This window comes from Stenella coeruleoalba (assembly GCF_951394435.1).
Source record: "Stenella coeruleoalba genome assembly, chromosome: 19".
NCBI lineage: Eukaryota > Metazoa > Chordata > Mammalia > Artiodactyla > Delphinidae > Stenella > Stenella coeruleoalba.
This window is the reverse complement of record NC_137165.1, coordinates 15046872-15064738: the sequence shown is the minus strand read 5'-3', so window position 1 is coordinate 15064738 and position 17867 is coordinate 15046872. Positions and strand designations below refer to the sequence as shown.

Genomic DNA, 17867 nt, shown 5'->3' with positions numbered 1-17867 from the left:
ATGGTGTTTTTTGGCCAGTTGTGTGAATCCATATATATTCATACTAATTTTTTTGGTCTCTTAATTACTGAGAGGCATATGTTAAAATCCCCTATTATAGTTTTGGACTTGTCTGTTTTTCCTTAGATTTCTGTTCAGTTTTTACTTTATATATTTTGGGACTTAAGTTAATTGACAATACCCTATATCTACACACATGCCCTCTTGCCACTCTCCCAGTATACAAAAAAGTAAGTTATCAATTTAAAACAATTTAGTGTCCTGTTTCCCTTGCTTTTTGTTGGTGTGATGGTGATGATTTCTTGGATTCCATGTTTTCCTCCTCTGAGTTTTCCAGGTTGGTTTTGGGCAAGGAGCAGCAGTGCTAATTCACCATGTAGGCAGGAGAATTATTGTTTTTCTGAGGTTAAAGTAAATGTTGAAATGTTTTTAAAAATTATTATTTTTTAATATCTTAAGCAATATTCCAGAAAAAAAGTTTTTAATTTGGCATGTACATCATTCCAGTCTAATTGTTGACACGTAAAAACCTGAGAATATCAGGTCAGTTCTTTGAATAATTTATACTATCTACCCTATCACTTAAAAGAATCACTTTTATGTTCCACATTGCATTAGGCAATGTACCAATTAAAGAAAAAGTTAAAATGTGTACTTTCTGTACCTCAGGAACTTACAAGTTGGGACAAGAGGCTAAGATTTGTGAAATAATTAGAAAATAATAACATCAGGAGTATTCTTAGGAACTATATATTGCAGTACAGAATGTGCCATCAGACTTCAAAAGAAAGACCTAATTGGGGGTAAAAGCCCTCAGAGATGGTCTCGTTTAAGAGGTAGGGGGTGAGCTGGCCTGAAACTCTAGATAAGATTTTGATGGCCTGAAAGCAGGAGGAGGAACATTAAAGTATTTCCCCAGAGAGGACCTACAAACAGCCAGAAAACAATTAACAAGTTGGCAATAAGTACATACATATCAGTAATTACTTTAAAGGTAAATGGACCAAATTCTCCAATCAAAAGACATAGAATGGCTGCATGGGTAAAAAAACAAGACTCATCTATGTACTGTATACAAGAGGCTTACCTCAGATGTAGGGACACACACAGACTGAAAGTGAAGGGATGGAAAAAGATATTTCATGCAAATGGAAACTAAAAGAAAGGTGAGGATACCAATATCAGACAAAATATACTTTAAAACAAAGACTTTAATAAAAGACAGAGATGGGTATTACATAATGATATAGGGATCAGTCCAACAAAAGATATAACACTTGTAAATTTTTGTGCACCCAACATAGGAGCACCTAAATATATAAAGCAGATATTAACAGACCTAAAGGGAGAAATTGACAGCAATACAATAATAGCAGGGGACTTTAATACCCCACTTATATCAATGGGTAGATCATCCAGACAGAAAATCAATAAGGAAACATTGGCCTTAAATGACACATTACACCAGATGGACTTAATAGGTAGGTACAGAATATTCCATCCAAAAGCAACAGAATACATTCTTCCCAAGTGCTCATGGACCGTTCTCTAGGATAGAACATATGCTAGGCCACAACACAAGTCTTAATCAATTTAAAAAGATTGAAATCATATCAAGCATCATTCCAACCACAGTGGTATGAAATTAGAAATTACAAGGAGAAAGCTGGAAAAATCACAAATATGTGGAGATTAAACAACATGCTACTGAGCAACCAATAGGGCAGTGAAGATATCAAAGGAGAAACAAAAAATACCTTGAGGTAAAAGACAGTGGAAATACAGCATACCGAAATCTGTGGAATACAACAAAAACAGTTCTAAGATGGGTGTTTAAAGCAATACAGGCCTGCCTCAAGAAACAAAATTCTGAAATCTAAAAGAACTAGAACAAATGAAGCCCAAAGCGGAAGGAAGGCAATAGTAAAAATTAGAGCAGAAATAGGCACTAAGGGACTTCCCTGGTGGTGCAGTGGTTAAGAATCCACCTACCAATGTAGGGGACACGGGTTTGAGCCCTGGTCTGGGAAGATCCCACATGCCACAGAGCAACTGAGCCTGTGCACCACAACTACTGACCCTGTGCTCTAGAGCCCGTGAGCCACAGCTACTGAAGCCCGTGTGCCTAGAGCCCATGCTCTGCAACAAGAGAAGCTACTGCAATGAGAAGCCCACGCACAATGAAGAGTAGCCCCTGCTCGCCACAACTAGAGAAAGCCCGTGTGCAGCAATGAAGACCCAACACAGCCAAAAAAAAATAATAAAAATTTATTTTAAAAAAAGGGCTTCCCTGGTGGCGCAGTGGTTGAGAGTCCGCCTGCCAATGCAGGGGACACGGGTTCGTGCCCCGGTCTGGGAGGATCCCACATGCCGCAGAGCGGCTGGGCCTGCGCGTCCGGAGCCTGTGCTCCGCAACGGGAGAGGCCACAACAGTGAGAGGCCGCGTACCGCAAAAAATAAATAAGTAAATAAATAAAATAAAAAAAAGAAGTAGTCACTAAAAAGACAATAGAGAAGATCAGTGAACTGAAGAGCTGGTTCTTTGAAGAGATAAAATTGACAGACCTTTAGTTAGGCTCACTAAGAAAAAGAGAGGGCTCAAATAAATAAAATCAGAAATGAAAGAGGAGAAATTACAACTGATACCAAAGAAATACAGAGGAGTGTAAGAAAATGAAAAATTATATTCCAACAAATTGGACAACCTAGAAGAACTGGATAAATTCCTAGAAACATACAATCTTCCAAGACTGAATCATGAGAAAATAGAAAATCTGAATAGACTGATTACTAGTAAGGAGTTCAATCAGTAATCAACTCCCAGCAAACAAAAGTCCAGGACCAGGCTTCACTGGTGAATTCTACCAAATATTTAAAGAAGATTTAATACCAATCCTTCTCAAACTCTTTTAGAAAACAGAAGAGGGGGGACTTGTGCAGTGGCAGTATCATAGCCAATGGGGTTTATCCGAGGTGTGATATTGCTAATTGAAAACTTTTCCCCATACCCTTCCATGACGACTTGAAATATAGTTGGCACTGGCAATTTTTGACAGTCTCTGCAGAGACTGCATAATAAAATTTTAAAAAAAAGAAGGAGGGAACTCTTCCAGACTTATTTTTTGTGAGCAGCATTATTCTGATACCAAAACCAGTCAAGGACCCCACAAGAAAAGAAAATTATGGACCAGTATCCCTGATAAACATAGATGCAAAAATCCTCACCAAAATATTAGCAAACCAAATTCAATAATACATTAAAAGGAGCATATGTCATAATCAAGTGGGATTTATTCCAAGGATATCAGGATATTTTAACACCCACAAATCAATCAATGTAATACACCACATTAATAAAATGAAGGACAGAAATCAATGATTATCTCAATAGATGCAGAAAAAGCATTTGTTGAAATGCAGCATTACATTTTTGATGAAAACTCTCAACAAAGTGGATATGCATGGAGCATACCTCAACATAGTAAAGTTCATATATGACAAGCCAACCACTAGCATCATACTTAATGGTGAAAAGCTGAAACCTTTTCCCTTAAAATCAGGAAGAAGACAAGGATGCACTCTTGCCACTTCTATTCAACATGGTATTGGAAGTCCTAGCCACAGCAGTTAGGCAAGAAAAAGAAATAAAAGTCATCCAAATTGGAAAGGAAGAAGTAAAACTATTAATATTTGCAAATGACATGATTTTATATATGGAAAACTATAAAGACTCTGCCAAAAAAACTGTTAGAATTAATAAATGAGTTCAGTAAAGTTGCAGGATACAAAATTAATATACAGAAATCTGTTGTTTTTATATACTATCAATGAACTATCAAAAATAAAAATTATGAAAACAATCTCATTTACAGTTGCATCAAAGAGAATAAAATTCTAGGAATAAATTTAGCCAAAGAGGTGAAAGACCTGTACATGGCAAACCATAAGACATTGATGAAAGAAATTGAAGAAGACAAAAATAAATGGAAAGATTCCATGCTCATGAATTGGAAGACTTAATTTTGATTAAATGTTCATATTACCCAAAGCAGTGTACAGATTTAGTGCATTCCCTTTCAAAATTCTAAGGGCATTTTTGATAGAAATGGAACAATCCATCCTAAAATTTGTGTGGAACCATGAAGATTTCGACTAGCCAAAACAATCTGGAGAAAGAACAACAAAACAAGAAGTGTCACACTCCCTGATTTCAAACTATATTGCAAAGCTATAGTAATCAAAACAATATGGTATTGGCATAAAAACAGACACATAGGTCATGGGACAGAATAGAGAGCCCATAAATAAACCCATGCATATACAGTCAATCAATTTATGATAAAGGAGGGAAGAATGTACAATGGGGAAAGGACAGTCTCTTCAACACATTGTATTGGGAACACTGGACAGCCATGTGACAGAATGAAACTGGACCACTAGTGTACAGCATGCACAAAAATTAACTCAAAATGGATTAAAGACTTGAGTGTAAGACCTGAAACCATAAAACTTGCAGAAGAAAACAGGTGGTAAGTTTCTTGATATTGTTCTTGGTGATATTTTTTTGATCTGACTCCAAAGGCAATGAGCACAAAAGCAAAAATAAACAAATGAAACTACGTCAAACTAAAAAGCTCTACACAGCGAAGGAAACCATCAACAGAATAAAAGGCATGCTACTGAACATGAGAAGATGCTTGCTAGTCATATATCTGATAAAGGGTTGATATCCAAAATACATAAAGAACTCATACAGCTCAAAAACAAAAAACAATCCAATTAAAAATGGGCAGATACATGTATAGCTGATAAACTTTGCTGTGTAGCAGAAACTAACGCAACGTAAATCAACTATACTCCAATAAAAATTAATTTAAGAAAAAGGAAAAAAAAATGGGCAGAGTATCTAAGTAGACATTTTTCCAGAGAAGACATACAGATGGCCAACAAGCACTTGAAAAGATGTTCAACAGCACTAATCATCAGGGAACTAATAATCAAAACCACAATGAGATATCACATCACACCTGTCAGAATGACTTATGAAAAAGACAACATATAACAAGTGTTGGCAAAGATGTGGAGAAAAGGGAACCCTCATATACTGTTGGTGGGAACGTAAATTGGTACAGCCAGTATGGAAGATGGTATCGAGCTTCCTCAGAAATTAAAGGTAGAGCTACCATATGATCTAGCAATTCCACCTCTGTGTATTTATCCAAAGAAAATGAAAATATTAATTCAAAAAGATACATGCACCCGTGTGTTCGTTGCAGCATTATTTATAATGGCCAGGATATGGTAACAACCTAAGGGTCCATTGACGGGTGAATGGATAAAATATTCCATGCCACACAAATGGAATATTACTCAGCCATAAAAAAATAAAAAGAAATCTTGCCATTTGCAACAACATTGATGGACCTTGAGGGTATCGTGCTAAGTGAAATAAGTCAGAGAAAGACAAATACCATATGATTTCACTTATATGTGGAATCTAAAAAACAAAATGATCAAACAAAACAAAACTCATAGAGAAAAGATTTATGGTTGCCAGAGAGGAGGGGGATGGGGGGTTGGTGAAATCAATGAAGGGGATCAAGAAATACAAAATTCAGGGCTTCCCTGGTGGCGCAGTGGTTGGGAGTCTGCCTGCCAATGCAGGGGACATGGGTTTGAGCCCTGGTCCAGGAAGATCCCACATGCTGTAGAGCAACTAAGCCCATGCACCACAGCTACTGGGCCTGTGCTCTGGAGCCTGCGAGCCACAACTGCTGAGGCCCACGCACCTGGAGCCTGTGCTCCACAATGGGAGAAGCCACTGCAGTGAGAAGCCTGTGTACTGCAGCGGAGAGTGGCCCCTGCTCACTGCAACTAGAGAAAGCCCGCGCAGGAACAAGGACCCAACGCGGCCAAAAATAAATAAAATAAATTTATTTTTAAAAAAAGAAAAAGAAATACAAAATTCAAGTTATAAAGTAAGTCATGGCGATGTAATGTACAGCATGGTGACTGTAGTCAGTAATACTGTATTCAATTTGAAAATTGCTAGGGAAGTAAATCTTAGAAGTTTTTATCATGAGGGGAAAAATTTTTTTTTTGGTGACTTTGTATGGTGACAGATGGTAACTAGACTTACTGTGGTGATCATTTCACAATGTATACAAATGTCAAATCATAATGTAAGTTATACTTCAATGAAAATAAATATTTCCTTATAATTATTATTATTATTTTTTTTTTTGGCTGCGTTGGGTCTTCTTCGTTGCTGTGCACGGGCTTTCTCTAGTTGTGGCAAGTGGGGGCTACTCTTCGTTGCAATACATAGGCTTCTCACTGCGGTGGCTTCTCTTGTTGCGGAGCACAGGCTCTAGGTGTGGGCTTCAATAGTAGCAGCACGCGGGCTCCGTAGTTGTGGCCTGTGAGCCCTAGAGTGTGTGGGCTTCAGTAGTTGAGGTGCGTGGGCTCAGTAGTTGTGGCGCGTGGGCTCTAGGGCGTGTAGACTTCAGTAGTTGTGGTGCACAGGCTCTAGAGCGCAGGCTCAGTAGTTGTGGCTCACAGGCTTAGTTGCTCCGTGGCATGTGGGATTTTCCTAGACCAGGGATTGAACCTGTGTCCCCTGCATTGGCAGGTGGATTCTTAACCACTGTGCCAAAAGAGAAGTCCGTATTAAAATATTTTTATGAAAAACGTATCAGAGACAAAATTTTTTTTAAACTACTTGTATTTCTGTAGTGAATATACTGCTTATTTTAAATTCTGAAGGTGACATCTCTAAAAGTAAAGTATTTTTCAATTACCAAAAAAAAAAAAGTATTTCCTACCATTTGAAACTTGAACATTTTATTTGGTAACACAAGTAAAAATGATATGGAAGTTTAATATGTAATATAGGCATCTCAAAATTAAGGTTAGGTGTTTCTAAGTCATACCCTGGTCCTTTTGTAGATAATTCTATTTATGTACAAGTGAATAGATAATAATGTTTACTGAACACTTAACTCTCTGTCAGGCTCTATTCTAAGTGCTTTAAGTTTAAAATGTGATTGATACAATTTTTATGATATATTTCTGATTTATGATCCTGTCTCAAAAGGATTACTTAGACTTTTTGTAGTATCTATTAGTTGGCTCATATTTTTGAAACATGTTCAATATTTTCTTTAAAGACCAAACTGGAAATCCAAAAGGCCCTTGCAGAAGATTCTACTGTATATGAATATGACAGTATTTATGATGAAATGAAGAAAAAAAAGGAAGAAAGTAATCCAAAATTGCTTTTGGGAAAAGACCGAAAGGTTTGTAGCTGAAAATACAAAGTTTCTTTGACCTTGACCTGCATTTTGTAACTTACTCTTATTTCAACATGAGAATGATCTGAGAAAAAGCTTTTAGATATTTGAAGTGTGAAGAGCCCCTAGTTCCAGATAGTATGGATTTGATTGAGAACCTAGGAAACTATATATTTAGTATCCTAACAGGAGCAAGAGAATTATCTAACAATTTTATAAATTTTGGATTTTTGCTTTAAAACTTTTACAGATTATTTTTTGAAAGTTTTTCCTAAGAAAGTCTTTGTACTGCTGCTTCTCCTGTTCATGTTTGTGTCTTATAACTTTTTATTGCTTCCTAGCTGGTAACTGAATCATCTGAGTGTAACATGGTCATATTTTTAGTTTGAAAAAACAAGTTAGGGTGTGGAGATTGAATGAAATAAGTTCAAATTTTCTATCACTCTTATTCTTTCACAAAGCACAGACTGGTATTTAAGGATCTTTACATCTTACAGTATCTACAGATAAAGTGGTGCTCTAAAATGATATTAAAGCTGCTATTTTAAATGATTGTATTTCAACTAATGTGAAAAATTAGTCAGAAGCCTTCCTATTCATGTATCTGTTGAAGTAAGACAATACCGTTTTGTAAAAAGGGAGAGAAAAACAGTGGGAAAATGACCTATTTAGCTTGAGATATTTTTTAAATGCCATTTTGAATAATTTTTTGTTTTTATACTTAAATTTCTATTGAGAAGAATTTTATTATCTTGCTAGTAAATTTATATTGAATTTTGAGAAGTTGACAGTCCTATTTATTTGCATTTCTATAGTAATAAATTCATGATAAAAATCAAATATTAGCAGTTAATTATCTTTGACTCTTTCCTAAATAATCTTATTTTTACCCCCAGCCCAAGTACATTCACAACTTACTAAAAGCAGTTGAGATCAGAAAAAAGGAACAGGAAAAAAGAATGGAAAAGAAAATACAAAGAGAACGAGAAATGGAAAAGGGAGAATTTGATGATAAAGAGGCATTTGTAACATCTGCTTATAAGAAAAAACTGCAAGAGAGAGCTGAAGAGGAAGAAAGAGAAAGGAGGGCTGCTGCACTTGAAGGTGAAATGGAAGAGGGAGAGGAGTAGCAGGAAACAAACAGGAGAGTTCTGCCCTGTGGTTAACCATTTGCTCATCACTGAACTTTTAGATTATAATGTTGTCATAATTTATGTATATGAATGCAGGGTACAAGATATATGATGTTATGTATATTATAAAACAGGAGATTTTAACTAAAAACACAGTTGCACTCTTAGTAACTATTACTTCTACTGAACTTTTCAATTACATCTCACTTTGTTGCTTAAAACTATGATTATCACAAGTCATTGCCTTAGAAAATGATTTCAAATGTAAAAACATTGATTACAAGGCATGGAAAGCATGACATTTGTCAAAAGCAGTATAAACTGAGATTTAAATCCTAGTTATATTTCCTGGGATGAGAAAACTAGAGTAACATCACCCAAGGAGCATTAACTGGGCATTTACAAAAAGAATAACATTAATTCAAGAAAGAACAAAGATGTGCAGAGGCCAAAGAATACCTTAGTGCTTTACTTCATTGCTTCCTACTCGTGGTCATTTCTCAAGGTCTAAGTAAAATGTGTACTTACAAATAGCTTAATTGGCAAGTGCTTCTCAACTTTAAGTGGAAGAAAACCAAATGTATAAGACTTGGTCTAAGCATGTACTATGTGTTCATCTAGAGCACCACTTCATACACTGTGTTACATACTCTATGCCTGTGAAACTGAACTGCATTTTGCCTTTTTGAATATATTATTCTCACTTTTGCTTTCATTCTCTTAGCACGTTTGGATGTAACCAAGCAGAGCGATCTCAGTGGATTTTATAGGCACCTATTAAATCAAGCAGTTGGTGAAGAGGAAGTACCTACATGCAGCTTTCGTGAAGCCAGGTGAGATGTGGCATATGGAATATTTAGAAGAAAGATACTGTTCATGATTTTTGATTGTGGGATCATTTTAACTCTCTGGAAGTAGAGGATTGCAGTATTGCATATTGTGTTGTTAGCCAAACCTGACCTAATTGAATGAATAACTAGGGATTTACAGTTTTCTAATTAAAAAACTTTTAGTTCAAGTTTATTTTTATTTTACAGTAATTCTACACGCATGTTCAGATAGTATATAAAAAGAGAAGTGTATATATATATTTTTTAACATCTTTATTGGAGTATAATTGCTTTACAATGGTGTGGTAGTTTCTGCTTTATAACAAAGTGAATCAGCTATACGTATACATATATCCCCACATCTCCTCCCAAAAAGAGAAGTATATTTTTTCATAAATAGGACCTAGCCTCCATAAAACATAAGATTCACATAATCAAGGGCTTAGAAATACATTATCTAATATGTAGCCACTAGTTACATGTAGCTGTTTAAATTTAAATTATATTAAATCTAAAATTTTGGTCACAACAGTCACATTTCAAGTATTCCGTTGCCACATTTGGCTAGTGGCTACCATATTGGACAGCACAGATATATGGACATTACTATGTAGACATTTTTTTTTTTCTGGCCTTGCTGCACAGCCTGTGGTATCTTAGTTCCCGAACCAGGGATTGAACCTGTCCCCGGCAGTGAAAGTGCTGAGTCCTAACCACTGGACCATCAGGGAATTTCCCATTTCTGTGGACATTTCTATTAATACTGGTCTAGAAAGTAAGGATTGGAGGATTTTTGAATAAAATTATAAAATATTATGGGGATGGTGAAATGATTATGGTGTAAGTTTATAGCTGAAGGTAAAATTTGTCTTAAACTTGTATCTAAGGAAATCATTTTTTGGAATAGAAACATTCAGATAAGAGGGTCTGAGTCTTTGTTGCTAGGGAAAGAGGAGATGCAGGAGAATGGAATTAAGGATGAAGAGAAGGGATTACACCCCAACTACTAGGTTTTGATTGTAAAATTGATGAGAATTATGAGTCTCAGAAAGCATATTTGAAGACTGAAATTTTTGAATGAAAAATAAGAGTTTCATCTGGAATTGTTGTGAGGCCAGCCGTGAAACTTCATAATGTCATATAGTAGTTGCAATTCCCAGAGTCTAATAATAGAATTCCTAACTATTAGTGAGTCCTTTAGCCAAGACACTTTTGCCAGCAATTGCTAGAGAACCATAGTTGTTGCTTTGTTTGTTTGGTAAGTGATTAGTGAGAATAAATGTGTAATGTAAATAAATTAACCATGCTTATTGGCTGGGAAAATGTAGGTGATGTAAACAGTGTTAATGTAACTGATCATAATAGCTGGATAGATTCTCATATTTCCATTTTGTTGTAAAAGATGCCAAGGGGTAGAGCAGGATGCTGGTGCCTTTTCAGTCATGAGAGGGATTATTTAGTGATACTTAGAATTAGGTTTTGTCACCATTTTGCTGTGAAAAAATTTATCTTTTTCTTCCAGGACTATTTTTAAATATTTTTTAAAAATAAAATAAAAATCCAATAAAGCCACAACTTGAACCTCATGTTGTAAACTAGTACTTATCTTCAGAATATATCTTTTCCCAATTATTCTTTGTCTGTGCTTGGCAAAAATGAAGACCTTGCACACACCCCTGCCTGAAGGTTCTAGTGGTCCATACAGAAGGGCTGATTTTTACTTTTTCATTTCTACCAATATTGAAAATATTCGGAATGGTTAGAAAATACTAGTTTGCAGATGTTTACAAGGTAAATAGACAGCAGCACCTTTTCGAATTTGGGATAATCAGCAGGTTTATATAATGTAGGTGTATTGACTTAAGTACTGATGAACTTTATATGAACACTTCATTTATTTACTATAATTGATAATGTAGCATTTTCTGTTACATTATTTTTCTTAAGGTCTGGGATAAAAGAAGAGAAATCAAAGGGATATTCCGATGAAGTAAGTTCAGAAGACAGAACAACACCTCATGAGAACTGCATTCGCCAAACAGTTGTGAAAGTAGAGGAAAACCCAGATGCAGACAGTGACTTTGATGCTAAGAGCAGTGAGGATGATGAAATGGAAGAAGATAATAAAGTGAACTGCAGAAGGGAAAAGGGCACAGAGACCTTAAAAAATGACTCCAGGCATCACAGAAGTCATACCCACTCACGGTCATCTAGTGAAGAAAGAGAGCATGGTACCAAATACCACACAAAAAGTTCCAAGTCAAGAGGACATGAGAAAAGGGAAGATCAGCACCAAGAGAGACAATCCAGGGAGGACAACTATTACACTGACCGTGATTACCAAAAAGAAAAGAAGGATTCCCATAGGCACAGAGAGGCCAGTTACAGAGATTCACACTGGAAGAGGCATGAACAAGAAGATAGACTGAGGGGAAGAGACCAGAGAGAAAGAAATGATAGGGAATGGAAAAGGGAGAAAGACAGGGAGAAATACCCCTCAAGAGAACAAGAAAGAGACAGACAACGAAATGATTATGACCAACACATTGAGAAAGGAGGAGAGAAGGAAGAGAAAAGCAAAGAAAAGGAAGAGCATATGAAAGCAAGGAAAGAAAGATATGAAAACAGTGATAAATACAGAGATAGAGAAAAGCGAGAAGTAAGTGTTCAATCTTCAGAAAGAAATCAAGAAAGAAAGGAAAGCCCAAATTCTAGGGCAAAGGATAGGTTTCTTAACCAGGAAAGAGCCAATAAAATGAGAAACATGGAAAAGGACAAAGAAAGAAACCCAGAGAAACCCTCTAGTTCTGAAACATCACTGGGAGCAAAACACAGATTCACAGAGAAATGCCAAGGGACTGGCAAAGAACAAGAGACGCCACACGAGACAGTGAACAAGTTTGCAAAGCGGAGCAACGAAGAAACTGTAATGTCAGCGAGAGACAGATACTTGGCCCGGCAAATGGCACGGGTTAATGCAAAGACATATATTGAGAAAGAAGATGATTGATAACTGCCCCAATAGGAAGACCTATGGAAACACAGAAAATTATAATTCCTGGAAAATGTTGAGTGAACACATAAAGGAGTGTGTTAACAGTGGTTGGGAGGGTATTTTAAAATATATTTTCAAAATTCATTTTTGGTTTAGATTTAAGTCAGAAGTCAGTCCTTTTATCTTGAATGTTTAACTAAATTAGTATATAATATTTACTTATCAATACCACATTCTTGGTTATAGTCAAACAACCTAAAGAGAGTGCTGAATCCCCGTAGGTACTTAATGAGGAAAATTGGCTCCACTACAACCATTAAAAAATAATTTAAATAACTCTTCTATGTTGCATTTGTTGCAGGAGCTGTTTGTTTTATAAATGTCATGTTTCAGATAAAAATATGTGGATTTGAACAGAGAATATTGTTTTACTTTATGTTCTAAAATTTGTATTAAAGTGTAAAATACAGATCACACATCTTGTCTAAGTTTTTTAGCCCACAACATACTCACTTAAATGAAAATAAAAATAGTGATATATTTGCATGTTTAATTGAAGCTTATATTTTATTTTAAAAATAATGTCATTCCTGTCATGCTGTAATTCCTCTTTTTTTAATTAAAAATCACTTTAATTCTGAAACCCTAGCAAGTTAGTAAATTGGTTATGTGTATAAATCAGTTTTAGCTGAGGGTGAAAAGATGGAGATACCAGCCTAAAGAAATTACCTAAGATCCAGGTGGCCTGTTTATGAACATGTCTTGTTTAATATACTCTAAAAAATATAGTACATCTTATTAGAGTTTCTATTTATATATCAAAATAAAACTAAAATTTCTGTACTAAGTCTTTGAAACTTAACCATTTGAAGTTATAAACTGTAAATAATTTATTCATGTGAAAAGGATGAATCATACGGAGAAAACAGTTCTCTTAACAGTCTTCCCATTAAGAAAGTGCTATTTTTATCTCTCATACTTCATGAAGAGTTACCACATTGTCTTATTTTAGAAGGATAAACGTAGTTTAGTAAGAATATTGTCTTTAAGAAAATATATATAAAAGATCAAATTTAGCATTCATAAATCATTTTGTTATACTTTTTAAACCAGAAAGGAAAAGTAGCAAGAAAGCTAATGCCTGTATCTCTTGACTGACATATTAAATATCAGTTACACCCTAATAATTTAAAATATATCAGTGACAGTGACAAACACTTCAAAAGCACTGACTTTGTGTACACAGAGGGGTGTAGTATAATGTAACTGTGAAAGAATTAGGGTGAGATCATGGAAGACCATGAGTGACAGGCTAAAAATCTTCAACTTTGGTGGAGAATTGGATTCCTTTGTTAGGGTTGTCATACTAAAGCCATATATTGGGAAGGTTTCATTTGACTGTAGTATGCAAGATAAAGCCTAGGAGAAAGAGACTGGAGGTGGAGAGATCTGATAAGAAACTGTTGATTTCCCTCTCCCAGTAATTCAGAGACTCAAAGCAGCATGGATGGTTTAGATAGGAAAAGTTACATATTTAAAAAACAAAATTATTTAAGTGTAATTAATTTACATTATTGTGTTTCAGGTATATAGCATAGTGATTCAGTTTTTTTTTTTAGATTCTATTATAGGTTATTAGAAGATAATGTAATTCCCTGTGCTATATAGTAAAGCCTTATTGCTTATTTATTTTATGTACAGTAGTTTGTATCTGTTAATCCTATACTCTTAATTTGTCCCTCCTGTCCTCCCTCTCCCCTTTGGAAGCCATAAGCTTGTTTTCTAGGTCTATGAGTCTTTCTGTTTTGTATATAGATTAATTTGAATTATTTTTTAGAGTCTACATATAAGTGATACAGTATTTGTCTTTCTCTGACTTCACTAAGCATGTTCTTCTCTTGGTCCACCCATGTTGCTGCAAATGGCAATATTTTATTCTTTTTTATGGCTGAGTAACATTCCACTGTGTATATATACCACATCTTCTTAAGCCAGCCTGTTGATGGGCACTTGAGTTGTTTCCATGTCTTGGCTATTGTAAATAGTGTTATGAACATTGGGGTGCATGTATCTTTTCCAAGTAGAGTTTTTGTTTTTTTCTGGGTATGTACCCAGGAGTGGGATTGCTGGATCATGTGATAGCTCTGTTACATAATACTTTTATTAACCAAGTTTGACATAACTCAGGGAGAAACTGCAAATTAAGGATTTCTTCTCTCTCCTTCCTCAGATGTACAGATGTTTTTGCCTCTTTGGCATTCACTCCCCCATTTCTGAGAATAGTGCCTTGATTTTCACTTGGGAAAGTACCCTTCACTACTCTTAGTCCAGTGTTTCAAATGGGGCTGTAAGAGCTCCAGGAAGGTATGTGACTCAAGATCGGCCAATTCTGAGACTTGTCATAACTTAAAGTGATGTTTTCCAGTAGAATTCTGGACTGTGAAGATGAAGTAATTCCAGAGTTACATGGGAAAATGAGTGCCTGACTGCCTGACAGAATAAAGCCCACACAAAAGAAAACAGAAATGAGAGGTGAGAAGGACAAAGATCTGATGATTGCTTTTGAAACTTTGGCTCTAGTAGATCATATTTCGATGTTTAAACCAGTATTTTTCTCTTGGGCCGATTGGATTTGGATTTCTACCAAAAAAGCCCTATTTGACACAAAAAGGTTCCACCTCTGATAAGTCTGTGCCAAAAATCACCAGAATATTCTTAGTAAGCTTTTAAAAATTGTAGGATAACAAAGAAAAGTCCATATATCATTAGTACATAATTTAATGGATTTACACAGTGAACATACCCAGTTCAAAAAGAGACCATTACCTGCCCCACAGAAGCTCCCCTCAAACCATTTCCCAGCGTACTCCCTGCCTTTAACACCATAGATTAATTTTGCTTGTTTTCTTGATTGTATAATATTTATCCAATCTACTGTTGATGGCCATTGAGTTATTTCCATTTGGGGGTTATTATGAATAATGCTTCTAGGAACATTCTTACATTTGTCTTCTAGTATGTACATATATATGTTTTGATTGGGTAGGTCCTAGGAATGGAATTGCTGATCCATAGGGTAAGTATATGTTCATGATAATAGGTAATGTCAGTTTTCCAAAATAAACTCCAATGTATGAGAGTTACAGTTGCTTCACATTCTTGCTTACACTTGTAATTGTTTAACCTTTGTCTTTTTGTCCTTTAATTTGAGCCGTTCTGGTGGGTGTGATGGTATCTCATGGTTTTATTTTGGGGTTCCCTGATGACTTTCATATTTATTAGCATTTTGATATCATTTTTGAAGTATCTGTTTCTTTTGCCTATTGTTTTTTAATTTTATTTATTTTTGGCTGCGCTGGGTCTTTGTTGCTGCGTGTAGGCTTTCTCTAGCTGCGGCGAGTGGGGGCTACTCTTCGTCGTGGTGTGCAGGCTTCTCATTGCAGTGGCTTCTCTTGTTGCAGAGCATGGGCTCTGTGCGCGGGCTTCAGTAGTTGTGGCGCACGGACTTAGTTGCTCTGCGGCTTGTGGGATCTTCCCGGACCAGGGCTTGAACCCGTGTCCCCTGCATTGGCAGGTGGATTCTTAACCACTGTGCCACCAGGGAAGTCCTGCCTAATTTTTTTTTTTTTTTTGCGGTACACGGGCCTCTCACTGTTGTGGCCTCTCCCGTTGCGGAGCAACAGGCTCCGGGCGCGCAGGCTCAGCGGCCATGGCTCACAGGCTTAGCCGGTCCGCGGCATGTGGGATCTTCCCGGACCGGGGCACGAACCCGTGTCCCCTGCATCGGCAGGTGGACTCCCAACCACTGCGCCACCAGGGAAGCCCCTGGCAATAGTTTTTTGACCTGGGTGGTAGTTACTTGGCTGTTCACTCTATCAATTGTAAATGTGTTTTATATATTATTCTGTATGCATAAGATATCTCACAGTAAACATTTTTGTAATTTAAGATTTTTAATATATGAATGGAGGAATGTTGGCCATGCTGGTTAATCTTAGTCATTTCTATAGGAAGAATATGTAGATGTTGATTAGTCAAATGGCTTATGCACAGGGCAGCAGTTCTTTGATAACGAATTATTTGGACCAGTATAAACAAGGGGTTCATTATATTCGTTGCTAGATACGTGTTCTTTTAAATATATGAGGTCTAAAATACTGTACTTAAAAGAAATTATCATGAATTGGTAAACAGCTGTTCCTGTGATTCAGTGTCTTTAATTTTCCTTCTCCCTCCCCTTGTTTACTCCTGTTCCAATCATACCAATTACACAATGCTGTTTCAAGGTAACCGTGCCTTCTCACATACTAATCGCTTTGCCTGGAAAGTCATGTTTCTGCCTAACTCCTTATTTTTATTTTTATTTTTATTTATTTTTTTTTTTTGCGGTACGCGGGCCTCTCACTGTTGTGGCCTCTCCCGTTGCGGAGCACAGGCTCCGGACGCGCAGGCTCGGCGGCCGTGGCTCACGGGCCCAGCTGCTCCGCGGCATGTGGGATCTTCCCGGACCGGGGCACGAACCCGTGTCCCCTGCATCGGCAGGCGGACTCTCAACTACTGCGCCACCAGGGAAGCCCTAACTCCTTATTTGTAAAACTGAAGTGTGATTGCCTCCAGAAAACCTCTTATAATACCTTTCTTTGTTTCAGCCACACCTCTGTTTCCTTTTAATTCTGTGGGTAATACCATCACAGCATTATGGTATAATGATTGTATGTTAGTTGTTTGAAGGCAAAGATCTGGTCTCAACTTTGTATGCCCAGTACCTACTATAATAGCTGGCATGAGTGAACGTTTAGAAAAGTTTTTACTTCATTGTTTTAACTTCATTTACTTTAATATCTGTTAAGTATTTCTTAAAATTAGAATTTTAAAACAAGGATGAACTTAGAAATCATCTATGACCCCTCGAATTTAAAATGTTTTTAAGATGGTATGACATCAGGTTTAATAGCTGAGATTTGGAAATCTTGGGTCCACCACTTGCTGCATAATCTTGGACAAATTAAGTTCTCTGAACTTTATTTTTTCCTTATTTGTAATATGAGGATAATAAAAGGGTCTCTTTCATAAGACTGATGTGAGGATTGCTTGAAACAATGTATGTAATGCTGTGCCTGACGTTAGCACACAGTAAATACTAGTGTGTATATATATCATATGTATATATATTGTGTGTATATATGTATATTATTACCCATGAGGAGATGGGGCCAGTAAAGTTGAGTGACTTAAATAAGGTTCCTTAGCTTGGTAGTGGATGAGAAAGGACTTGAGCTTGTCTTCTCAATTCTATCTAGTTGCTCTTAACACAGGTGCAGAAAAGTTTTTTTGCTTTTGGTAAAATGTATGACATGAGCCATACTTACTATGGAGGGAAACTAGGCCAGACAACTGACATGAAGTATGCATTATTTTCATGTATTCAGCAAATTGGGGGCTATGTACCAGATGTGCTAGAGTCTTCTTAATTGTGTTAAGAAGACAAAGCCTTAAGAATCAAAGGAATACTAAGCAGGAAAGATTTTGGAAAAAGAGTTTAGAGATACACTTTAATACTGAAGTTTCTGTCTTGGGAGATGCTTTGTCCAAGCTTTGCCCATCCCACTATACTGCT

General features: G+C 36.3%; 1 protein-coding gene across 1 annotated transcript in view; it reads left to right on the top strand.

The window, feature by feature from the left end:
• The window catches only part of NSRP1 (nuclear speckle splicing regulatory protein 1), a 66507-nt gene extending 53760 nt beyond the window's left edge, over positions 1-12747 (top strand). The window contains exons 4-7 of the mRNA XM_079905147.1: positions 7170-7298; positions 8189-8396; positions 9150-9258; positions 11203-12747. Of these exons, the coding sequence (XP_079761273.1) occupies positions 7170-7298; positions 8189-8396; positions 9150-9258; positions 11203-12265 (1509 nt within the window). The 3' untranslated portion in view covers positions 12266-12747. The remainder of the gene's footprint in view (positions 1-7169; positions 7299-8188; positions 8397-9149; positions 9259-11202) is intronic.
• The last annotated feature ends 5120 nt before the right edge of the window (positions 12748-17867 follow it).